Raw genomic sequence first — 26,303 nt, forward strand, 5'->3', positions numbered from 1 at the left:
TTACGGGTATAGGGTGGATACGTGGGTTTGAGTAGGGTGATCATGGCTCGGCACAACATTGAGGGCTGAAGGGCCTGTTCTGTGCTGTACTGTTCTATGTTCTATGTTCTAAGTATCCAGTACAACCACTGAGATATTGTCAGGGCCCATAGTCTTTGCAAATAGGTATCAAGTATAGAAAAAAATAACTCTAAGTGAGTACCCCTGGGCATTGGCACTTGCAAATTTTCGTAGGTTTATATTGGGGCTTGCTGCCAGCTGGACACTTTTTGAGAACCATCACCAATGTAAAATCAGCTCAAGATAGGGCGACTGACTGTCTTACCTGAAAACCTCTCAGCTGTCCTGCCATGAGGTATGAAGTTTAAGTTAATAGTGGGCGGTTTTACTGACTGCCAACTCATCAGCTTCCGGAGTGTGACTCGTGCCATTGGTGGGAGGTGTCTGAGTCTGGGGTAGTAGAATGAATTAGCACCATGATTGGGAAAAGCTGCTGTGATCTGGAAGAAGAAAACATTTAAACCACAGCATTACTAGAGTCATACGAGAATTAAACCATTTGTTCAGAAGCTTTCAAAACAATATCGGGTACGATTCTCCAGAAACATTTCCATGTGTGGTAGCGAGCAGCAATGCAATTCAACGTAGATTGATCCACTTAAGAAGGCCGCAAATAACGCCTCACCAGCTGATTCGTCGGGACCGCGCTCACAGCCCCCTGCTAACAAGGCCGAGCAGCACTCAAGCAGCATTTGCTCAGCCAACTCCACCCAGCACTCAATAATGGCATCAAAGAAACCAGCCCCAAGATTTGGGGACGCTGACCTGAGGAGGCTCCTTGATGGGGTAGAGACCAGGAGGGATGTCCTGCTCCCCCGGGTGTCCCGGAGGGTGACCAAACAAGGCAACCAGTGCTGCCTGGAATGAAGTGGCGGCAGCCGTTAGTTCCAACAGTATGACCAAGAGGACTGGACAACAGTGCAGGAAGAAGGTCAACGACCTACACTGGGCAGCACGAATTAGTAAACACCAATGCCACCCCCAACTCTCCAAGTGAGCCCCAGACTTCCTCCCCCCTTTCCCCCAATCCCTCCTTCACACCCCCTCTCCCACCACTGAACCATGCGTGTGGTCAGATGGCCTCTGTGTCTCCTCAAGAAAAGCTCTCCCACAATTAGCAGGAGCTGGCGGTGCGATGCAGGACATTCGAATCCTCACCTCCTTCGAGGAGCGGGCTCTGGAGGTGAGTAATGTGGCCGTGGACAGATCAGGCACCCACGCGGAGGCTGGCCAACGTCGCAGAGGTGAGGAATCACCCCGACCCGAAGGACCTGCCAAACATGAGTACTGATTGCCTTACTGACTGACCCATCCGTCCCACTGACCACATGTCTATTCTCCCGCAGGCCCTCCAGCCGACGGCGCCGGCCCATCTCAGGTGGCTCCTTCTCCTGACTCCGAGGAGAACACCTCGGAGGAGAGCTTCAAGAATGCCACCGTGATTGCAGCACAGCTGTCATCCCAACTCAAACCTCGGTGGGTCATGTTAGTGGGCAGGCTTCTGGGGCACAATCTGGTGAGCATGGCTGAGGCACTGCAGAGCATGTCCCAGTTACTGAGGAGCATTGGCGAGGGTGTCAACACCATAGACCATGGGGAACCGCCAGGGCTGGCAGAGCCAGATGATGCAGGAGCAGCCAGGGCATGCATCATGCTGCCCCTCTATCCCAAGGGGGGCCTCATGGACCTCTGGGCACCGATCGGGTAGGGATTGGGGGGAGTGGCACCACCGAGAAAGGAGTATTGTACAGCACATTAAAGATTTTTTTGCACAACCATTATGATGCCTCTGTCACTTTCTTTCGCAATGGGGGCTGACCTCCGGATCCTTTGCCCTGTGGGGCAAATCTCCGCTCCCTGTGGTGCTCAACCAGCTTCCAGCCATGAACATGTCCCCGGAGCTTTGACTCATCCCCTGAGTGTTCGGTTGCTGGCTGCTGCGTGCGTGGTGTTGCCTCCCACAGTGTTCAAGCACAGTGACCAGGCACCAAGGTGTGATTGGAATGCTAGGCAATGACTCTCACATGCTACATGGCCCACCCACACACGGGAATCCACTTATCATGTGTCAAGCGCTCACTTAACCGTGATTGCCAATTCCCTTTTGACAATAGCCTTCAGCCGCATGACCGGAGGCCTCAGCAGTCGGTGGGGGTTATGGGTGATCGTTAAGGCAGACGGGCAAGGACAAGCATTACCCCTGGAATGGGGTTGGTAGTGAGCGATTTCCCCCACAGCACCTCCCCCATCCCCCCACCTCCTATGGCGGCCCACCCCTGCCAATCACTGGGTGGCAATCCCAGCATCACCGGGCTTTTTGCCTGTGAGCAAAGATGGCTACTCATCTTCTCGGCCCCCCACAGAAGCCGTTCCGCCAGGTTCATGTTTTTAAAAAGGAGCGCTAATCGGCAGCCAGGGTGAGCACTTGCTGAGGAGGCCACTGAGTGACGGGAGGCCTTTGGATCTGGGGTCACTCTCTTTGATTGTATGGAAATAGGGTCTAAGTGGTGATACTGCGAGATCCCGATTCCGCCCACGGGAGCGGACTGGTTGCAGCCCAATTGTTTGGCGCCCAGCTACGATCTCATTTTTGGCCTCTCCCACTATTCACCGGCCTCGTTACGCTTGAGTGAGAGTGCAACGAGGCCGAAGAATCGCAACCATGGATTTGAATTAACAATGGGTTTGAATTTGCAAGTGTTTGCTTGGATGAAGTGGAGATCACCTGAGGAAGGAGCAGTGCTCCGAAAGCTAGTGTTTGAAACAGACATGTTGGACTTTAACCTGGTGTTGTAAGACTTCTTACGGTTTGGATGAAGGAAGATGTATTTAGATTTACTGTGGGCATGTTTTCACGAATGTGAACTGATACCCTCAGTGAAATTTTGAAATCCAGCGTCTTTGCAATGATATGCATTTTGTTTCTCAACCTGTGATAAAATACGCAAAGGAAGTTGGGTGATGTGCCTCACAGCCATTGCAGCCTCCAGGAACATGTGTTTGATCATCTTGGGAGGTCAAAGATTTTTTTTAAAAATTCTACCTCAGCCAAGTGACTACATGATGCTGTCGGGTGCGGCATCACTGGGGGGGTGGGGGGGGGGGGGCTGGTCCTGTTAACAATGGTTCCATACAGGCCCTTGTAATGTAGGAAGGCTCTAGCTATGGGTTTGAACTTTACAAAAGTGTTTATGTGCCGGAATGATTGTAGTTTAATTGAATATTTTTTCACCCTTTCTCTTAACCATAATGTTGACTCTAGTGAAAAATAATGAGAGCAGTCAATTGGTGCAGCTCACTACAGTTGACTGTCATCTCTTAACAAAGTGGAATTACAGAGGCCACTGACCAGTTTTCTTCTTTCTGGAGTACGAAGCAGTTGAGCCTTTTCGCTCTCTCATGTACTCCCTTTGCTCCATCTATTTTGCTCAAATTTAATTGCAAATTTATGGTCAGAAGTCACATTAATTACCTTTGTTATTTTGTCCTGTGGAACTGTTGCAAAGTTGGGTGAGGAAAAAGTGAAGCCACTGTCCGTCCCAGCATCATAGGGGTAAAGGTCAAGTGTCAGTTCCTCCTTCCATTGGTTCCCCTCACACAGAATAATGCTGTCGCCACCAACAAACCAGTCAGGACTGGGGACTATCCGTACCAGGAAGGACAGCTGAAGAAGAACCAACAAGTAAACCACAATGGGAGGATACAACACTCCGTACAATTGCTCTTTAGCACATCACCACTCAATCCCCAATCTCTTCTATGGGTTCTCTTAAGGAAAATATACATTCAAATTCCACTTGAGGGAGAGATTACCCAACGCGTTGGAGCATTCTTTAAGGTATGATGTCTATATTGCTCACAGCTAAATGTCAGACCTGAAGCTAACCATTGCTTGCTGAGACAGGGTGTTGGGAATTAAGCCAAATTTCTAACTTGACATGACCACAATGAGATCAATTTGTATTAATTTACCAATACCTGAATTTAGTTACATTCAAGTATCAGGTTGAGATTTACACAGTCCTTTTTTTAAAAATTCATTTACAGGATGTGGGCATCGCTGGCTTGGCCAGCATTTATTGCCCATCCCTAGTTGCCCTTCAGAAAGTGGTGACTTCTTGAATGGCTGCAGTCCAACAGGCATAGGTACACCCACACTGATGTAAGAGAGGGAATGCCAGGATTTTAACCCAGTAACAGTGAAGGAACGGCAATCTATTACCAAGTCAGGATGGTGAGTGACTTGGAGGGGGGCTTCCAGATGCTGGGGTTTCCAGGTATCTGCTGCTCTTGCCCTTCTAGATGGTAGTTGATGTGGGTTTGGAAGGTGCTGCTGAAGGCACCTTGGTGAGTTTTTGCAGTGCATCTTGTAGATGGTACACACAGCTGCTACTGTTTGTCAGTGGTGGAGGGAGTGAATATTTGTGGAAGGGGTAGCGGTCAAGCAAGCTGCTTTGTCCTGGATGGTCTCAAGCTTCTTAACTGTTATTGGAGCACAGTAAGAAGTCTTACAACAGGTTAGAGTCCAACAGGTTTGTTTGGAATCACTAGCTTTCGGAGCATAGCTCCTTCATTAGGTGAGTCAAGAGGTGGGTTACACAAACACATACATAGATAAAGCCAATGATGCTTGGCTGAAGGCCACCGTGGAGAACGCCTACCCGAAGATCAGAGGCTGAATGCCCTTGATTGCTGAAATGTTCCCCAACTGGTAAGCGTTCTCCAAGACGGCCTTCAGGATGCATGACAACGCAGAATCGCTGAGCAGAAACTGATAGCCAAGTTCCGCAAGCTTGAGTACAACCTCAACCGGGAATTCATAAATCACTACATACACCCCCCACTATCTGACCTGGGCTTGTGAAATCCTACCAACTGTCCTGGCTTGAGACAATTCACTCCTCTTTAACTTGTGATTATCCCTCTCTCCAGTTGCACCGTCTGGACCTGTAAAGACTTAATTACCTGCACAGACTTACAATCAAAGTATCATCTTGCATCATTGGCTTTGTCTATATATATGTCTGTGTAACTCACCTCTTCATACAACTGATGAAGGAGCTACGCCCTGAAAGCTAGTGATTCCAAACAAACCAGTTGGACTTTAACCTGGTGTTGTAAGACTTCTTACTGTGCCCACCCCAGCCCATTGCCAGCATCTCCACATCATTGTTGGAGCAGCACTCATCCAGGCAAGTGGAGAGTATTCCATTTAGAAAACCCAGAGGTTTCCAAACTACACCCCATGGACTAAAATTGCCTAAACCCAACCCGCATAGCCCAAGCAATTTAATCCTCTTTATGACTCATTCACTGATTTGACCTGTTTGAATTTTATGGGCCTGTCAATTTAGAAAGCATTGTTTCTATTTCGGACACTGTTGCCTCATTGGCCCACACACCAAGTAATAACCAGCTACTTAAGGCATCATAATATTAATAATAATCGCTCATTGTCACAAGGAGGCTTCAATGAAGTTACTGTGAAAAGCCCCTAGTCGGCTGGAGAAGGGGGCAGTGTCAGCGGTTTATGGAGCTATTTTGGAAGAGGAGAAGGCACCACTGGAAGGATTCAAAGGAAAGTGGGAGTTGGGAGAGGATATGGAGGAGGGGTTCTGGTGTGAGGTGCTCCAAAGAGTGAATGCCTTCACCTCATGCGCGAGGTTGGAGTTGATACAGCTGAAGGTGGTATACAGAGCACACCTCACGAGGGCGAGGATGAGCCAATTCTTTGAAGGAGTTGAAGATGTGTGTGAACGTTGCGGCGGGGGGGGGGGTTGCTAATCACGTTCATATGTTTTGGTCCTGTCCAAAGCTAGAGAGGTTTTTAGGGTAATTTCTAAAGTGGTGCACGTGAAACTGGACCCGGGCCCCCGGGAGGCCATATTCAGGGTGTCGGACCAGCTGGGGTTGGAAACGGGTGCGGAGGCAGATGCTGTAGCCTTCGCCTTGTTGATCGCCCGAAGGCGGATCCTGATGGGTTGGAGAGCGACCTTTCCACCCTGTGCCCTGGCGTGGCGGGGGGGACCTGTTGGAATTCTTGAATCTTGAGAAGGTTAAGTTTGAATTGAGGGGAAGGGTGGAGGGGTTCTACAATTCATGGCCATTATTCATTATGCACTTTCAAGAACTGGATAACATCGAACATTAGTTGGGGCGTGTGGGTGGGAGGGTTGGGGGGAGGGGGGCTGTGTGTGTTAATGGCGACTATGGGTGATCCATAATTCCTTTTTGTCATTTGTTTGTGTGAACATGCGGGCTAATGTTTTGGGTTTGGTGGGAGGATGGGATCGTTGTTATTGATATGGGGATTGACATATTTGTTACTGATTATTGTTTATTGTTGGTGGGTTTGGGAGAAAATGTGAAAAAGGAGAATAAAAAATATTTTTATAAAAGAAAAGCCCCTAGTCGCCACATTCCAGTGCCTGTTTGGGAGGCCGGTACGGGAATTCAACCTGCGCAGCTGGCATTATTTTGCATTATTCTGCATTACTGTGCTAAACCAGCCCTAGTCTGAATGTGATTTGTAATAGTGATTATCCTTCGTATAGAACAGTACAGCACAGAACAGGCCCTTCGGCCCTCGATGTTGTGCCGAGCAATGATCACCCTACTCAAACCCACGTATCCACCCTATACCCGTAACCCAACAACCTCCCCCCCCCCCCCAAACGTTACTTTTTAGGACACTACGGGCAATTTAGCATGGCCAATCCACCTAACCCACACATCTTTGGACTGTGGGAGGAAACCGGAGCACCCGGAGGAAACCCACGCACACACGGGGAGGACGTGCAGACTCCGCACAGACAGTGACCCAGCCGGGAACCGAACCTGGGACCCCGGAGCTGTGAAGCATTTATGCTAACCACCATGCTACCGTGCTGCCCACGAGACAAATAGAACAAGAGGGCATAGTTTCGGGATAAGAGGTAGCAAATTTCCAAAAGAATTGAGAATAAACTACTTTTCCCAAAGAGTTGTGAAATTTGTGGAATTCGCCATCCCAGAGTGCGGTGGATGCTGGGACAGGTAATAAATTTAAGGAGGAGTTAGACAGATTGTTTTATTGGTAATGGGTTGAAGGGTTATGTAGAATGGGCAGGAGGGTGGGGTTAAGGCCAAGGTGAGGTCAGCCATGATCATATTCAATGGTGGCGCCTTCTCAAGAGGTTAAATGTGTTCAACGAAAGAACTACTCTGGCTGATTTCACTATCCAGCTCTTGGTCTGTAACAGCATCTCAAGCACAACTATGGTGTTCTTTATCAATAAGGGGATTTCTTGATTAATATGAAGATCATGGTTTACGGGGAGAAGGCAGGAGAATGGAGATGAGGAACATATCAGCCATGATCGAATTGGAGAGGAGGCTCGATGGGCCAAACGGCCTAATTCTGCTCCTATACCTTATGAACTTATGAAATAGATGGACAAGTCTGCACTGGGCTCTGTGCTGCCCCTATTGGCACCTCGGTATAAGACCATTAGACCATAAGACATAGGAGCGGAAGTAAGGCCATTCGGCCCATCGAGTCCACTCCACCATTCAATCATGGTTGATTTCAACTCCATTTACCCGCTCTCTCCCCATAGCCCTTAATTCCTCGAGAAATCAAGAATTTATCAATTTCTGTCTTAAAGACACTCAATGTCCCGGCCTCCACCGCCCTCTGTGGCAATGAATTCCACAGACCTACCACTCTCTGGCTGAAGAAATTTCTCCTCATCTCTGTTCTAAAGTGACTCCCTTTTATTCTAAGGCTGTGCCCCCGCGTCCTAATCTCCCCTGCTAATGGAAACAACTTCCCTACGTCCATCCTATCCAAGCCATTCATTATCTTGTAAGTTTCTATTAGATCTCCCCTCAACCTCCTAAACTCCAATGAATATAATCCCACGATCCTCAGACGTTCATCGTATGTTAGGCCTACCATTCCTGGGATCATCCGTGTGAATCTCCGCTGGACCCGCTCCAGTGCCAGTATATCCTTCCTGAGGTGTGGGGCCCAAAATTGCTCACAGTATTCTAAATGGGGCCTAACTAGTGCTTTATAAAGCCTCAGAAGTACATCCCTGCTTTTATATTCCAAGCCTCTTGAGATAAATGACAACATTACATTTGCTTTCTTAATTACGGACTCAACCTGCAAGTTTACCTTTAGAGAATCCTGGACTAGGACTCCCAAGTCCCTTTGCACTTTAGTATTATGAATTTTGTCACCGTTTAGAAAATAGTCCATGCCTCTATTCTTTTTTCCAAAGTGCAAGACCTCGCACTTGCCCACGTTGAATTTCATCAGCCACTTCTTGGACCATTCTCCTAAACTGTCTAAATCTTTCTGCAGCCTCCCCACCTCCTCAATACTACCTGCCCCTCCATCTATCTTTGTATCATCGGCAAACTTGGCCAGAATGCCCCCAGTCCCGTCATCTAGATCGTTAATATATAAGGAGAACAGCTGTGGCCCCAACACTGAACCCTGCGGGACACCACTTGTCACGTGTTGCCATTCCGAAAAAGAACCTTTTATCCCAACTCTCTGCCTTCTGCCTGACAGCCAATCGTCAATCCATGTTAGTACCTTGCCTCGAATACCATGGGCCCTTATTTTACTCAGCAGTCTCCCGTGAGGCACCTTGTCAAAGGCCTTTTGGAAGTCAAGATAGATAACATCCATTGGCTCTCCTTGGTCTAATTGGTATAATTTTTTTACGTCATTCTGTGCTTCCATCAAAACCGGATGAGCTAGCTGTCTGCCTGATACACATAAAAACATTGCTTTACCAATTCCTTACCAGTGGGTGTGTTGGATAGACTGTAAGTTTAATTGATCTCTGTCCTATCCCGTTTGGAATGGCGGGTGCTTTGAAGAACCCAGCAATGCTGTGCATCTTGTTCTTCATATTTTCTGTCTCCTGCATTAGTGTAGCATGAGTTCCTCTTTCTGTGTATTCCCGTATCCCAGGGCTGGCCAGGGAATCCAACTGCCATAGCTGGTACTTGTCACCATGTGTGACGGCTGCATTGGAAAATTAAGCTATTAACACAGCATTCATTAAATCATTGAGTAAGCTCCTCAATAGCTGATTGAGATGCCAGACCACTCAAACCAGGAAAGATTTAATAATTACTCTGTCATAGATCTTGCGCAGAGGGTAAAACAGGCTAGAGTGCAGCAGGAGTCCATTTTGCATCTTCTCCTAATTTTTTTATTTCCATCGACTACAATCACGAGTGTGCTTAAATGGATTGCCAGCTCACTATCAACTATTTCACACTATTGCACAATGTCAAGATCTCTGACAATTTAAAAAATATATTTTTATTCAGATTTTTAATATTTTAACATTTTTACAAAGAATAAACACAAACATCCCCCCCTCCCCTTGACGGCAACCAGATCCCAAAGTGTAAGATAAACAAACCCCATTTCTTGTGGAACCCCTCACCTATTTACTCAGAGAAAATTTCACCTTCTCTAAGGATAGGAACTCCATTAGATACCCCAGCTGTGCCGAGGCACAGGGGGGAGAAGCTGATCACCACCCCAACAGGACCCGTCTGCGAGCGATCAATGAGGCAAAGGCTAAGACATCTGCCCCCACACCCGCCTGCAGCACCGGCAGGTCTGACACCCTGAATATGGCGTCCAGGGAACCAGGCTTCAAATCTACGTGTAGGACCTCTGACACGGTGCTAAAAAGCAACCTCTCTGTCAATTTTAACAACATTTACTTTTTTGTTACCATTTACCTGTCAGTATATCCATACCAACCAGACCATCTGCAATTGTGGAAGATTTACATCTCGCAAACCGGGGCATCACAATAGGAATCCCAGCTGAATATAACTGTGGCACACATGAGGTGGGCTGCATCTGGGAGAAATGACGTCCATTCAAGTTTCCTGCCTTGATTCATTTCAATGGCCAGGGTGCGCTCAGGCTCAACCCTGGGCCTTGCAATTGAAAGCAAGGGGTGCGATGGAGGGGGCAAGAGAAGCGTAGATACAGGCCCAAGAGGTGCTACTGGCTTCTGAGAAAGAATAAGCTGAAACCTTAAACTCATTCAGGTGAGGTTTAAGCATGAATAAATCATTTACTGCTGAATGGTGAGTTATCCACCCCAGCAGCCCCACTAGACCCCATGAGGAACACCAGCTCCTGATTTCTTCAAGCATCCCCTCCTCCCTGACGGGGAGCTGGGATTTTCCCTTTCCACCTCGGTTTCATTGTATGATCTTGCATTTGGCACTGACCCAATGATGTACCCTTAGGAAATGCAGTGCAGCCGAACAGGGGGAAAGGGAAAGTTGAGGTGAGGGGCCTGCACTCCATCTGAGGTGAGTATTCCCCGGGCCTGACACTGAGAAAAATTTACCCCTCGTAGGCTAAACATTACTGACAATGATGTCATCTTAGAAACAATGAATGTCCTCATATCTGCTTTTGCTCTCCACTATTCTAACAGAGGGCCTAACCTATTTAAATATGCCATCAGAAAAAGTATGAAAAGAGGAATTATAATTGTATCTTTTTGAGATACCCTCAATCACGACACAGGAGAGAAGATAGGTGATTCAAAGGCTTTAATCATCTGAGAACTGTACAGCAGCCGAGAAGTGTGCTCATCACATGCTGCCGAGTGAGTCTCATCTTATATACCGTTTCCTGGGGGCGGAGCCAGAGGCAGAGTCCCCAAGGGTTCCAAGCCCGGTCTTAAAGGGCCAATGCATTAAAGGTAAGGTACCGTTATAGCAGCTACTGATAACATTCATCACACTTTTAAAATTAATTTACGGGATGTGGGTTTGACTGGTTAGGTCGGTATTTATTGCCCACCCCTCAGTATTGTTGGGAAGGTGGCGGTGAGCTGCATTCCCTGAGGTGCAGGTACACAGGCGGTGATGTCAGGGAGGGAGTTCCAGGATTTTGACCGAGTGACAGTGAAGGAACAGCGATATGTTTCCAAGTGAGGATGGTGTGTGACTTGGAGGTGAAGTTCCAGGTGGTGGTGTTCCCATGTGCCTTCTAACTTAGTAAGAAGTCTTACAACATCAGGTTAAAGTCCAACAGGTTTGTTTCAAACAATAGCTTTCAGAGCACTGCTCCTTCCTCAGGTGTTTTATATGGATGGTCCTGTTCAGTTTCTGGTCATGTGTAATTAATGTTTTTATAGTAAAGGGAATTATACCTTTAAGTAAAAGCAAAAATATTTCTGCATGTGTATGGGCTGTTATTCACCCAGTTATTTATTGCCCCACCATCCAACTGTAACTTCTCCCCCCCCAACCGCCCCCCCCCCCCCCCCCCCCCCCCACCCCCCTCCTCCTCTCACCCTGCCCTTTTTCACACTGCTGTTCCATTGTCATCCAGCATGGCATTTCTCCTCCTACCTATGAGAGGTGACCACTGTGCAGGAGGTCTGTACAGTGGGTACTGCTTGGGGAAGGCACTGGGACTCCATTTGCCCTTAAATACCAGTGAATATGAGGCAGCACTGTGAGCTGAACAGGGCAGGGCAGGGAGGCTGTCAGTGAAGGCCGTGAGGAACAACAACAGCTCCAGGACATTCCAAATCCACAGGCAGATGGGAGGCTCCATTGGGAAACCTGCATGCGGGAGAGGGAAAGAGGAAAAATGATACCACATTGCATTACACTGTTTCCATTCATTAACAAGTCCCTGTGAAGAAACATAATCTGTTATTAATTAGACACACCAACATGGAGAAGACAAGAGGCCATGGGGACGTGGGCAGTAGTGCACTGGACCCAGAGAACGAACAAGAAGCAATGCTTCAACAGCGGAATTTTTTTGTTTGGAAACCTTTTAAAACTAATATTCCCCGACATCAAGATTGAGACGAACTGAGAAACTGATTATTTACACGCTAAATTACATTTTCAAAGAGATTTTCATGTGTTCTGCAAGGAGTGTGTTTATCTCCAGTATAAAGTTGAAAATTAACCTCCATGTTTCTGGGAGTCCGACTAGCCTCCCCCTCACCTCAAGATTCTCTTATATTTTGAGAGGTGTTTATTTGACAGTAGCAGTGGGTTCAGCCTCTAAGTCAGTCATGTATGGAAATAATGGGCATCAAGATCATTTCCAGATGATAAGGGTGATTAAAGTCAGTTTTTAAATGCCAATATTAAATCCCTGGGATTTTTTTCAAGTGTTTTCCAGACTCTATTTTTAGCATTAAAATCTCGTGAAAATTAAAGAGGAGAAAAGAATTGGGCCTGAAAATCCAGGTCAATTTGCAGAAAATCAATATTTAGTGGGAATATCATTAAAGGCTTAAAATACGTTAAGGATTAATGACTGCGAGCACAGATAGTCAACGTGAAACACAGAAACTGGAATATTTCTCCAGCACGCCGAGGGAAAGAAATTACTTTTGAGAAATCTTAAGATGGGCAGCACAGTGGTTCACACCTCACAGCGCCAGAGACCCGGGTTCATTTCCAGACTTGGGTGATTGCCTGTGTGGAGCTTGCACATTCTCCTCGAGTCTGCCTGGTTTTCCTCCAGGTTCTCTGGTTTCCTCCCACAGTCCAAAGATGTGCAGGTTATGTGGATAGGCCATGCTGAATTGCCCCCCTGGTGTTCAGAGATATGCAGGTTAGGTTACTGGAATAGGGTGAGGGAGTGAACTGGAGGGTTGGTGCAGACTCGATGGACCGAATGGCCTGTTTCTGCACTGTAGGGATTCTATGATTCTGAGTTGTTAGCATCTGCCCATTCAAACAGATTGCGTCAAAACACTTCGGGATCGACACTTATTTTTAACCCTTTAGAATTAAACATTACCTGGGTAGACTGGAGAAAGAAAAATCTGGCACACCTTGAACAGAAACTCGTGGATTTGTTTTACATTTGTTTTAATTGTGGGTTCTTGCACCAGCTTTCCTTTCCAATCTTCCTCTCTGCACTCTGCCCAACAAATGATGCTTAACACCCAAGGTGATTAAAATGCCTCAAAGCACGACACTTCACACTATGCTCAAGTAGCCCTCTTGGGTACAAGAGGTTTTACTTTAAAGTACAGGGATCCCCTCTTCACAGCTTTGTGCCCATCCAAAAGCACTGAAGGACTGAGCTATTTTCTACAGGAAATATCGTCTCTAACCTGCCATTGCTTGGGCTTAAGATAAAGTAATGGGACTATTTAACCCATATCCAACCGTGAAGATAGAAAAAAGGCCTTTGGAAAATTACCATAAATTTGCATTGTCACTAGCACAATTAAAACACTAAACCTTGTTGAAATGAGCACAGTTGTATTTTGCACATGTTTCATAGTTACCATAGTTCTATAAATGTAAAGAAGGAGATATGCGGATCCTGCTGAATAAACAGGAACACCAGTAGGTTACAAAATGAATGTTAACATATGAAGATAGTAAAATAAGTTCAGTCACACTATCCAATGTCAGTGACGTAGCTGGGGTAGTGGAGACAGGGAACATCTTTTATTGCAGATAATACAATGAGTTGCCTGGTACACAAAACTCTTGCCCATATGTCGACTGCTAGAACTTATATGGGACGTACTGCTGGATCCTACTTGTATTTCATCAGAGTTATCCATGTTTACCAGGGGCCCCAAAAACATTGAAACCGCCTTTTCTCAGTTTGTACTTCACCTTGTTTTTATAATTGGCCACCCAGGCAGATCAGTATTCCTCTTGTTTCTTTTTCCTGGCTGCTGAGCATTAGAAGTCTTTGTGATCTTGTATGTTGGTTGTATCTGTCATGCATGGCACATGAAACATACAGCTTGCAACACACATAATGGCATAAAATAAAAACACATTAATATAGAAACATTTACAGGACTCCCCAAGGTACATTAAAACCAACAGCGTGCTTTTGAAGTATAGTCACTGATGTAATGAAGGAAATGTGGTGGACAATTTGTTTGCAGCAAGGTCTCACATACAACATTATCAAAGTTACCAACTAATCTGTGCTAACGATGCTGCTAGATGGATAAATATTGGAAAACTCCCAAACTCTTCATTTAGGTACTGACATGGAACCTTTTACGTTGACAGGAGAGGTCAAACTGAGACATGATTCTTCATCTCTTCCCAAAACAATTGCCAGAGAGATACACAGAAGAAAAAGCCTAGGTTATGCACGCAAGTCTCTAGAGTGGGACTTGAACACACAACGTTTTGACCCAGAGATAAAAGTCAGGAGAAATTTGGGTTTCCAATAAGTTCACCGACTAAAAACAATTAATTTGATGGAAATCAGCAAAGATAACTTTAATGATCTTTGCTTGATGTTCATCCGTACTTAGTTCTGTTGTTAGTATTTTCTCTCTTGTTTACCTCAGGACATTGTATACACGACTGATAGGTTAGTGATGTACATCCACGTCTGGATGAAGATAGGTTGACACATTGACGGTCTTTTTCTTTGTTTACTTAGGTACCTTCATCTTTATCTTGTGAGCGAAGGGCATTCCTGTTTAGGCAGCAGGATCCGGATTTCTTCCTATGTACCTGTACAGAGGTCCTGCTATATTCACCAAGGTGAAGGCCACACTTTATTCCAGAGGGCATTTCTGCTGTTTTCACAAATGCTGCCAAATCTCCAAAACATTTTTTAAACTAATGGAAGAAAAATCTCAACAATCCTAATCCCTTGAGGAAATATCAGGGACTTTGTCCACTTAGGGAATGAAGCTGTCACATTTGGAATTTACCTAATGTGTGAGAAGTGAAATCTGAAATCACAGCGTGAATTGTGCTCTGAGGCAAAGAAAGTAGAAATCAGACATAACCTTTTTTCTTTGGTGTGGATTCTCACATGATGGTAAAGCAAGGTGAGAGAAGGGAGCTGGTTAGCTCAGTTGGCTGGAAGGCTAGAGTGTGGTGCAGAATGATGTCAACTGCCATGTTCAATCCCTGTGCTGGCTGAGGTCATTCTTGGGGCCTATTTCCTTGCCTCATTGCAATATCATAGGATAAGCCATAATTCGCAACCTTCAGTTGATGAGGGCATTACCTGACTAGAGGGGCAGCTGAAAGCTAGGCTGAGGGTAAAAAGAAAAGCTGGAGGGAACGGGTTGGTAAGGAGAGCTTCAGAGATTTAAAAGTGAACAGAAGTAAACTTTTGAAGAGAACTTTGCATTATAGCAATATGGAAGAGCAAAAGAAATTCAAATTATAAATGGTAGACTCACGGAGCTGAAGGAGATGGTCAAAGGTGTCTCAAGTTCTCTCTGCAACGTTTGCCTGGATATGTTTGTCTCTTATCGTCTCACCCGGATTTCTTTATCCTCTTCTTTTTCTGTGTATTTTTCTCCCTTCTCGCTATCCGGTCCCTCTCAAAACTGTCTATATCCTCTGCTCCCTATTTGTTTCTATTCTCTTTCTCACTCCTTCCTCCTGGCTTTCCTTTCCTCACTTTCCCATCTGTCTCCTCTTCCTCTCTCTCTCTGCTTTCTCATTTTATACTTGTACACATGCAGTTCACTTATGTTAACTCATTAACACAGACCCACACATGCTGAGCTTGGCTCAGAGGAAAGCACACATCATTCTTTTTCTCTTGAACACTTAAGTTTATTTTGCCACACAGTATGGTGAACACAATCCATTTGAGTTCATATAACCTGAAGTAAAAGCATTGAAAAAAGTTGTGCAAACCTTGGGCAAAATTCTCCGACCCCACGCAGGGTCGGAGAATCGGCCGGCAGCGGCGTTAATCCCGCTCCCGCCGGGTTTTTTATTCTCCGACCAGCCAAAAACCGGCGTTGTGCAAATCCCGCCGGCAGCCTCTGAAAACAGCCGGCGCCGGCGGGATTTCATTATATTTTTCTTTCACCAAATCTCCGGCCCGGATGGGCCGAAGTCCCGCCGACGTGGCCACGGGTCACGTCGGCGAAAAACAGAGTAGCTTTAAAACAGCGTCAACCATTGCTGATGGTTGACGCCGTTCAGTGTCCGAGGGCGAGTGGGGGGGGGGGGGGGGGTGGGGTTGAGAGAGGGGGGGTACACGGCGTTGTTGGGGGGGGGGGGGTTGCTGCTGTGAGAGAATGGGGGGTACCGGCGTTGGAGAGAGGGGGGCGGGCGTTGGAGGGGTGTAAGGGGTTGTTGGTGAGGGGGGTAGGGGTGGTGGGGAGGGGGGGTGGGGGGGAGGGGTGGGGAGGGGGTAGGGGCATTGGAGGGGGTGAGGGGTGGGATGGGGTAGGTGGTGATGGGGGGTAGGGGCGTTGGAGTGGGTAGGGGTGGTAGGAGGGGTTAGGGGTGGTGGGGAGAGGGGGGGTAGGGAGGGGCTTTGGACGGGGTAGGGTGGTGAGGGGGTAGGGGGGTGGGAGGGGGGTAGGCATTGGAGGGGGTAGGGGGGTGAGGGTGGGGTGGGTTGGGTCGGTGAGGGGCAGCGGCGTGCAAGGGGGCGACGGTGCATTGGCCCCGGCCATTCCGTCGCCCCCCCTCTGCACGCCGCTGCCCCACCCCAACCCCCCCTCACCACCCCTACCCCCTCCAACGCCGACCCCCCTCTCTCAACGCCGTACCCCCCCCTCCTCTCAACGCAGGTAACCCCCCCTCTCCCTCCTCCTCTCAACTCAATGCCGCAACCCCTCCCCCCTCTCCTCTCAACGCAGGTAACCCCCCTCCCTCCTCTCAACTCAACGCCGCAACCCCCCCCCTCTCCTCTCCTCTCAACTCAACCCGTAACCCCCCTCCCCCCCCCCCTCTCCTCTCAACGCAGGTAACCCCCTCTCCCCTCTCTCCCTCTCAACGCCGCAACCGCCCCCCTCCTCCCTCCCCTCTCCCCTCTCCCCTCCCTCCCTCCCTCTCCCCTCTCCCTCCCTCCCTCCCTCTCCCCTCTCCCTCCCCCTCCCTCTCCCCCTCTCCCTCCCTCCCTCTCCCCCCTCTCCCTCCCTCCCTCTCCCTCTCCTCCCTCCCTCCCTCCCTCTCCCCTCTCCCTCCCTCCCTCCCTCTCCCCCTCTCCCTCCCTCCCTCCCTCTCCCCCTCTCCCTCCCTCCCTCTCCCCCTCTCCCTCCCTCCCTCTCCCCCTCTCAACTCCGCAACCCCCCCACCAAACGCCGGGTCTCTCTCTTCTCCTCTCCCCCCCCCCCCCCAAACGCTGGGTCTCTCCCTTCTCCTCCCCACCCCCCCAAACACCGGGTCTCTCCCTTCTCCTCCCCCCCCCACCAAACGCCGGGTCTCTCTTTCTCCCCCCCCCCAAACGCCGGGTCTCTCTTCCTCCCCCCCCCAACAACGGCGGGTCTCTCTTCCTCCCCCCCCCCCAAACAACGCCGGGTCTCTCTTCCTCCCCCCCCCCCCCCCCAACAACGCCGGGTCTCTCTTCCTCCCCCCCCCCCAACAACGCCGGGTCTCTCTTCCTCCCCCCCCCCCCAACAACGCCGGGTCTCTCTTCCTCCCCCCCCCCCCCCCCCTAATGCCGGGTCTCTCTCCCCACCACACAAACGCCGGGACTCGCCACTTCCGCAGCTGGTGAAACTGATGCGTATCGCGTCAGTCCGCTGCTGGCCCTTTCGGGAACGGAGATTACCGGCTTAAAAGAAGGCCCCAACGCCGGAGTCATCCGCACCGCTTTTTACCGCCAGAAATGGGCGTCACGTCGGTCCGCAGAGAATTTCGCCCCTTCTTAGAGCCAATTAGTGAAAGAGGAGACCATCAATTTTTACATAGTTTAGTTTCATTCACAAAGTGAACATTACAAATGTGTAGTGCCTAATTCTACCAACCCAACTCCAGTGCCATGTGCACAAGTCTTTATCCAACAAGTGTCTCTCACCTTTAACTTAATTTAAACACTGTATGTATTGCATCTTATGATGTCTTATCAACAGAACAAATTGCTTCAGATATTAAAAAATGTCTTGCAGCCCAGAAACAGGCCATTCAACCCATTTGGTAAAAGCTGGTGTTTAAGCTCCACATTAGCCTCCACCTACACAACTTCATCAAATCAAATCAGTATATATATCTTTTCTCCTCATGTGTTTACAAAGCTTTCTGTTAAATGCAGCAATACTATTTGCCTCAACCACTCCATTTGGTGGCGAGTTCCGCATGCTAACTACTCTCTGGGTAAAGAGGGGCGCAATTCTCCGCACTCACGACGGTGCGGAGAATAGCGTGGCTCGTAAAATTTTACGGCCACGCTAGTCCGACACCCTCCAGCTATTCTCCCCCCCCCCCCCCCCCCCACGCCCGACTCCCGACACGAATCGCTGCCGCCGTTTTTTTACGGCCAGCAGCGATTCTCAGCTGTCCGATGGGCCGAGTTCCCAGCCCTTTACGGCTGTTTTTACGAACGGCAAACACACCTGGTCTGGCCGTTCCAAGGGTGCCATGGGCCCGCGGTCGGTGGGCACCGATTGCGGGCAGCGGGTCCGATTCCCGCGCACTCTTTGTCCCTCCGCCGACCCGCTGTATCACTTCACGGGGCGGCTGAGGGGCATCCCGGCCCGCGGGTTTCGCGCAAATGCGCGATTACGTCATCCGCGCATGCGCGGGTTGGAGTCTTCCAATCCGCGCATGCGCGGCTGACGTCATATGACGCGTCAGCCGGCGCAAACTCTGGCAAGCAGGCTTAACGAAATTCGTTAAGCCCGCGATGCCGGAGTTTCCGGCGGCGGGATGCTAGCCCCGACCAGGGACCAGAATCGGTTCCCGGTCGGGGAGGGGGGGGGCTGGCGTCAAACCTGCCCGGATTTGACGCCAGCCTTACAATTTCTCCCCCTCTGGGAGAATCGCGCCCGAGGTTTTTCCTCAATTTCCTATTGGGTTTATTAGTGACGATATTATGTTTATGATCCCCTTTTTTTCATTTTTCACATCTGGGAAATGGTGCAGAGTGCTCCAAATGTCATCTAACCTAGGTATGGGGAAGTCGAAACTTCAAATGTGGTCTAGCCAAGGTATATAAGGTCAAATCGATACTCCATACCTACCCACATGCAGGTCTACCTTGCTTCCCAGAGGCAGATAGTGCCACTGGCAGCGACCTGGACAGCCCATGTGGCATGCTTCATTGACACAGGGGTGCACCTAACTGTGTCCCCTATGTGAGTCCTCACATAGCCTGCCTGTCTCCCGTGTTTCTCTTGAAATCAAATGAAATGAAAATCGCTTATTGTCGCAAGTAGGCTTCAAATGAAATTACTGTGAAAAGCCCCGAGTCGCCACATTCCGGCACCTGCCTTGGTCTGCTTTCAAAGCCAGCGATTTAGCCTTGTGCTAAACCAGCCCTAAACCAACCACTCTACTGTCTGTGTACAGATCCCTAACCATCAGTGTCCTCTCATCCTATCTCCATCTCTTGATGGAGGCATTCATTGTTTGGGGAGTGATTATTGCAAAGGAAGGTACATTCGTCCTCCCACCACCCCCGCCATTTTTCCTTGTTCCGTGACTTCTTGTTCTGCCCCCCCCGCCCCCCTCACACACACACATACATCCCTCTCTCCTCCCTACTTTATTGGTTGCTGGCCACAAACAAATCTTGAAACAAGTTGGTGAATGGCTTCCACATCCTGTGAAAGCCTTGTCTGACCCACGGAAGGCAAACACTATCTTCTCCAGCCTGAGAAATTCCACCAGTTCAGACAGCTAGTCTGCAGCATTGGGTGGTGCTGCTGATCGTAAGCCAAGCAGGAGTCTCCAGTGGGCGATCCAGGAGGCAAAGGCTAGGGTGTCAGCCATCCTCCCCATAAAGAGCTCTGGCTGCTCTGATACTCCGAAGACCGCCACTTTTGGGCACGGCTCCACGCTTACTCCCACAACCCTGGAGACAGCCTCAAGAAGGACATTCAGTACACAGGTTTGGGGTAAGCCCAGAACATGTGGGAGTGATTGGTCAGGTCTCCCTAGCACTGTTCACATTTGTCCTCCACCTCCGGAAAGAACCCACTGAGCGTACCTCTTCTAACAATTGTCCATACATATCCGCAGAGTTCCTCTCCCCTCGATCACCCGCGTTCAGTAGTCTTTCTAATAGTGAATGTCCTGGTATCTGGGGTACATTGTCATTTCTTTGCGGAGAACATTTTTGACCACAGATCGTTCCCTCTTGAGGATTAAAACTTCTCCGTGAGTTCCCCCAGGGCTGCCACTCTACTATCTGTGTACATATCCCTAACCATCAATGTCCCCTCATCCTATCTCCATCTCTTTATGGAGACATTTATTGTTGCGGGAGTGAACCTGTGATTATTGCAGATGAAGGCCATGATGGACATTTCAGTTAGTCCAAAGTGCTGCCTCATTTGATTCCACATTCAGAGCATGGCTACTATCATTGGGCTTTTCGAGTATCTGGCTGGGGAGGAATGGGAGTGCGGTTGTGGCTAACGCTTGGGGGATGTACCTGCACAGGAACTTACCTCCATCCTCACCTCACCTACTCCGCTCCCAATTCCTTGACCCAATCCCGTACCCTTTCTGCGGTGGCCACCCAGTGGTAGAGCTGGAGGTTCGGGAGGGTCAAGCCTCCCACATTCCTCCTTCTCAGCAGGGCCTTCTTCCACATCCTCAGTCTGTTCTCTGCCCCCCCCCCCCCCCCCATACACACACACACACACATGCACGCACACATATGGAATTGAGGTTCAAAAGGAGGAGGTGTTAGCAATTTTAGAAAATGTCAAAATAGATAAGTCCCCTGGGCCAGATGGGATTTATCCTAGGATTCTCTGGGAAGCCAGGGAGGAGATTGCTGAGCCTTTGTCCTTGATCTTTATGTCGTCTTTGTCGACAGGAATAGTGCCGGAAGACTGGAGGATAGCAAATGTTGTCCCCTTGTTCAAGAAGGGGAGTAGAGACAACCCTGGTAATTATAGACCTGTGAGCCTTACTTCGGTTGTGGGTAAAATGTTGGAAAAGGTTATAAGAGATAGGGTTTATAATCATCTTGAAAAGAACAAGTTGATTAGCGATACTCAACACGGTTTTGTGAAGGGTAGGTCATGTCTCACAAACCTTATTGAGTTTTTTGAGAAGGTGACCAAACAGGTGGATCAGGGTAAAGCTGTTGATGTGGTGTATATGGATTTCAGTAAGGCGTTTGATAAGGTTCCCCACGGTAGGCTATTGCAGAAAATAAGGAAGTTGGAATTGAAGGTGATTTAGCGGTTTGGATCAGTAATTGGCTAGCTGAAAGAAGACAGAGGGTGGTGGTTGATGGCAAATGTTCATCCTGGAGTTCAGTTACTAGTGGTGTACCGCAAGGATCTGTTTTGGGGCCACTGCTGTTTGTCATTTTTACAAATGACCTGGAAGAGGGTGTAGAAGGATGGGTTAGTAAATTTGCAGATGACACGAAGGTCGGAGGAGTTGTGGATAGTGCTGAAGGATGTTATAGGATACAGAGGGACATAGATAAGCTGCAGAGCTGGGCTGAGAGGTGGCAGATGGAGTTTAATGCGGAAAAGTGTGAGGTGGTTCACTTTGGAAGGAGTAACAGGAATGCAGAGTACTGGGCTAATGGCAAGATTCTTGGTAGTGTAGATGAACAGAGAGATCTCGGCATCCAGGTACATAAATCCCTGAAAGTTGCCACCCAGGTTAATAGGGCTGTTAAGAAGGCATATGGTGTGCTAGCCTTTATAAGCAGGGGGATTGAGTTTCGGAACCACAAGGTCATGCTGCAGCTGTACATAACTCTGGTGCGGCCACACCTGGAGTACTGCGTGCAGTTCTGGTCACCACATTATAGGAAGGATGTGGAAGCTTTGGAAAGGGTTCAGAGGAGATTTACTAGGATGTTGCCTGGTATGGAGGGAAGGTCTTACGAGGAAAGGCTCAGGGAATTGAGGTTGTTTTCGTTAGAGAGGAGAAGGCTGAGAGGTGACTTAATAGAGACATATAAGATAGTCAGAGGGTTAGATAGGGTGGACAGTGAGAGTCTTTTTCCTCGGATGGTGATGACCAACACGAGGGGACATAGCTTTAAATTGAGGGGTGAGAGATATAGGACAGATGTCAGAGGCAGTTTCTTTACTCAGAGAGTAGTAGGGGTGTGGAACGCCCTGCCTGCAATAGTAGTAGACTCGCCAACTTTAAGGGTATTTAAGTGGTCACTGGATAGACATATGGATGAATATGGAATAGTGTAGGTCAGATAGGCTTCAGATGGTTTCACAGGTCGGCGCAACATCGAGGGCCGAAGGGCCCGTACTGCGCTGTAGTGTTCTATGTTCTATGTTCTATAAGTGTCATGATTAACTTATCTATTGTGGAGCTGTAGATCGGGAGGAATCTGAACAGGAAGAGGAACCTGGTCACTACATTCATCTTGACCACCTCCTCTCTCCCGCTAGGGAGGGCAGGAGTGAGTCCCACCTCTGCAGGTCCTTTTTAACTTCCTCCACCAGACTTATCAGGTTCCACTAGTGGATCCGTGTCCAGTTGTGGACTATTTGGATCCCCACGTAGTGGAATTTAGTCTGGGCCAGTTTGAACGGCAGCCCCTGCTCTGCTTCTACCCCCTGCGGGTTCACAGGGAAGATTTTGCTCTTGCTCAGGTTAAGCTTGTCATCTGAGAAGGTTCTGAACACCTTCAGGAGTTTCATTATCCTTTCCATGCTGGCCAGGGGGTTCGAGACGTAGAGGAGCAGGTCATCCACATAGAGTGAGACTCTATGCTCTCTGATTCCCCTTTGTATACCTCTCCACCCCATTACCATTCTGAGGGCGGTCACTTGTGGCTCGATGGTGCAGGCAAACAGCAGCGGGGACAGCGGGCATCACTGCCTCGTGCCTCATCATATGGACGTATCCAGAGCTGATGGTGTTTGTCCATACGCTTGCCATGGGAGCGCTGAACAGTAGTTCCACCCAAGAGATGAACCCTGGCTCCAACCCAAACTGTTTCAGTACCTCTTTGAGGTATTTGCATTCGGCTCAATCTGCGTCCAGGGAGATGATTACTTTTGATGTTCTTCTCCCGGATGGGGTCATGATCATGTTCAACGGGAGCCTGATGTTTGCTGTTGGCTGCCTGTCCTTGACAAAGCCTGTCTGATCTTCCACGACTACCTCTAGCACATGGCTCTCCAGCCACCTTTGCTAGGATCGTAGCGTCGGTGTTAAGGGGTGAGATGGGTCTGCAGGACCCGCAGTCTGTTGGGTCTTTTTCTTTTTTGGGGATCAGCGATATTGAGGCCTGAGTCAATGTTGGCAGCAAGGCATCCCTTGCTAGTAAGTTTGTGAATATCTCCCGCAGGTGCGGGGTCAGTGCTGGCACAAACTCTTTATAGAAGTCCATCGGGAATCTGTCCAGCCCCGGCACCGTTCCCGCCTGCATGGAGTTAATGCTCTCCATGACTTCCCTCAGTTCTAATGGTGCTTCCAGACCCATCCCCCATCTTCCCCCAAGACTGGCATGTCCAGTCCATCGAGGAACTGCTTCATCTTTGAGTCTCCCTCTGGGGGTTCAGAGGTGTACAGCTCCTGGTAGAAGATTGCAAAGGCTTCATTGATCTGCTCTGCCAGTGCAACCAGCTTACTGCTCCTGTCTTTTACTTGGGCTATTTCCCTCATGGGCTGCCTGGTTTCTCAGTTGGTGAGCCAGCAGGTGGCTGGTTTTGACTCCATGCTCGTAAAAGGTCCCCGTGTCAGGCGGAGCTGGTGCACTGCTTTCCCAGTGGAAAGCAGGTCAAAGTTCATCTGTGGCTTTTTCTTCTCCACCAGTAGTTCCACGGTCGGGGTCGAGGAGTGCCACCGATCCATGACTTCCCTCAGTTCTAATGGTGCTTCCAGACCCATCCCCCATCTTCCCCCAAGACTGGCATGTCCAGCCCAGTATGGAGCCGACCAGCTGTTGCCTGGCCGTCCTGCTACTTCCAATCTTTGCGTGTCTTTTCTCAATAGTTTCACCTCTTATCACCACCTTCACCGCCTCCCAGAATGTGGAAGGTGAGACCTCTCCATTCTGGTTGTTGGTAATGTACCTGTCTATGGTCTGTGATATCCGTTCGCAGAATGAATTGTCGGCCAGAAAGGCCGTGTCCAGCTTCCATGGGGGGACGTTGTGCCCGGCCCGTCTCCAACCTCACATCCACATAGTCTGGCACATGGTCGGAGATTATGATTGCAAAGTAATTTGCTCCTACTATCCCTGCAAGCACCGCTTTCCCCACTGCAAAGATGTTGATCCTGGTGTAGACCCTGTGTACCTGGGAGAAGAAGGAGAACTCCTTCTCCCCTGGGTGTGTGAACCTCAGGGGTCCACTGCCCCCATCTGCTCCATGACATTGTTCAACTCTCTCTCCATGTTTGATAGTTCCCTGATTTGGGGCTGGATCTGTCTGTTTGTAGATCCTGTACGCAGTTAAAGTCCCCCCCCCCCTGCACCCTGCATAATGAATGGTGTGAATCTCCCCCCATAATGAATTGGTGGGAGTCTATGTTGGAGATTTCTGCCATGGTTTTCTTTATGAATTCTATGTTGCTTGTTGGAAGTGTACACATTTACGAGGACAACTGGTGCCCCTTCCAGGACACCGCTAACTATGATATACCATCCCCAGAATCCATGACTATCTTTATCGCCGTGAAGACTGCCCTATTGTTGAGCTGCATGGCCACACCTTAGCTCTCGTCCAATGGCATTATTGGTAAGTCTGTCTCACCCAGCTCTTTCTTACCACAGTCAATCCTTCTCCTTCAGGTGCTTCACTTAGAGGAAGACAACATCAGCCCTCAGATTTTTCAGATGGGCGAAGACACTGGATCTTTTCACTGGGCCATTCCGCCTGATGTTCTACGTGACTATCCTGATAGGGGGTGGATTCTGTCCCCCTCCCTCCTGCGGTGTCAACCAAATTTCCTTGTGGATGCACCCCTGCACTCAGGGGTTTCCCTTTGCCCAGGGGCCATCCATGATGGCCGTTGGCGCCATATTCGCCATGTGGACGGGCCCCTGCACTCTGGGTTATCCCTTTGTCCAGGGGCCTTCCAAGATGGCCGTTAGTGGCTTTGGGTGGCATAGTATCAAAGTGGTTAACACTATTGCTTCACAACGCTAGAGCCCGGGTTCGATTCCCGCTTGGGTTACTGTCTGTGCGGAGTTTGCACTTTCTCCCCATATCTGCATGGGTTTCCTCTGGGTGCTCCAATTTCCTCCCACAATTCCCAAAAGAGATGCTTATTAGGTGAATTGGACATTCTGAATTCTCCCTCCCAACAGGCACCGGAATGTGGCGACAAAGGGATTTTCACAGTAACATCATTGTAGTAGTAATTTAGGCCTACTTATGACAATAATAAAGATTATTATTATCTACCTTGAGTTTTCTCCGTCCCCCCCTCCTTTCTGCCAGGCATGCTCTCCCCCTCGGGAGATATACCGCAGCACCACCTTATTCCAGGAAGACATCTTAACGAATGGCAGGGTGGTTTAGACACAGGCTGTAGGCATCCATAAGAAAGAAGATTTATCACTAAAAATAACAAGGACTGAAACACCTTTACTAATTATGGGAGGAGGAATGGATTAGGAAATGTCAACAGGAAAATTAACCCCAGAAATGCCCAGGGTACAGTCACTCGGTGTTTTGGATGTGATTCGAAGTTCCCATTATACAATAAACTGTCCAAAGCAATATAGTAGGTGATTTGAAATTAAAAGACTTAGAGGAAGAAGAAGAGGGAGATATTGACCAAAGACAAGGTATTATCTTAATAACAAGGAATTTTAGCCTGATGATTCATGTGCTAGTTGCAAAGTCATTCAATTATGCAGTTTTAGACAGCGAGTGTGCATCCACAGCACGTGGAGTAGATTGGTTGCAATGTTACCTGGACTCTAACTTTTTTTCGATCTTTGTCACTTAAAGAATTTGAGAGTTCCACAGATTTGGGGATGATAATACTCTTAAATCACTGAAAAGAGTAATGATTCCATGTAAAATCCCTGGAGTTAATCATTTTATTAGCATGGATGTTGTATCCAGTGAAATACCTTTACCAATGAGATGACCATCAATGAAGAAGACACATATGAAAATTGACATGGAAAACGACAAGGCCGTCACATTTGGGAAAACTGCTGACTTACAATTAACACAGACAGGGTATTATTGTTTACGTTAATGAATCCTATATTTTCTTGTAACGTAATTAGGGATGTACTGTTAGCATCATAAAACAGGGGTCTAGTAGACAAAAAGTAGATTGTGTTAAAGTTACATTAGCAATTTGTCCATTCATCTCCCCAAAGATTAAATATTTTGCTCAGGAAT

General features: G+C 48.5%; 1 protein-coding gene across 1 annotated transcript in view; it reads right to left on the reverse strand.

Moving 5' to 3' along the window:
- The window catches only part of LOC119964262 (spondin-2-like), a 57,749-nt gene that overhangs the window by 12,032 nt on the left and 19,414 nt on the right, over positions 1 to 26,303 (reverse strand). The window contains exons 2-5 of the mRNA XM_038793539.1: positions 11,461 to 11,676; positions 8,862 to 9,085; positions 3,533 to 3,724; positions 326 to 500 (exon numbers count right to left, since the gene is read on the reverse strand). Of these exons, the coding sequence (XP_038649467.1) occupies positions 326 to 500; positions 3,533 to 3,724; positions 8,862 to 9,085; positions 11,461 to 11,676 (807 nt within the window). The remainder of the gene's footprint in view (positions 1 to 325; positions 501 to 3,532; positions 3,725 to 8,861; positions 9,086 to 11,460; positions 11,677 to 26,303) is intronic.

This window comes from Scyliorhinus canicula, chromosome 4 (assembly GCF_902713615.1).
Source record: "Scyliorhinus canicula chromosome 4, sScyCan1.1, whole genome shotgun sequence".
Classification (NCBI taxonomy): Eukaryota; Metazoa; Chordata; class Chondrichthyes; order Carcharhiniformes; family Scyliorhinidae; genus Scyliorhinus; species Scyliorhinus canicula.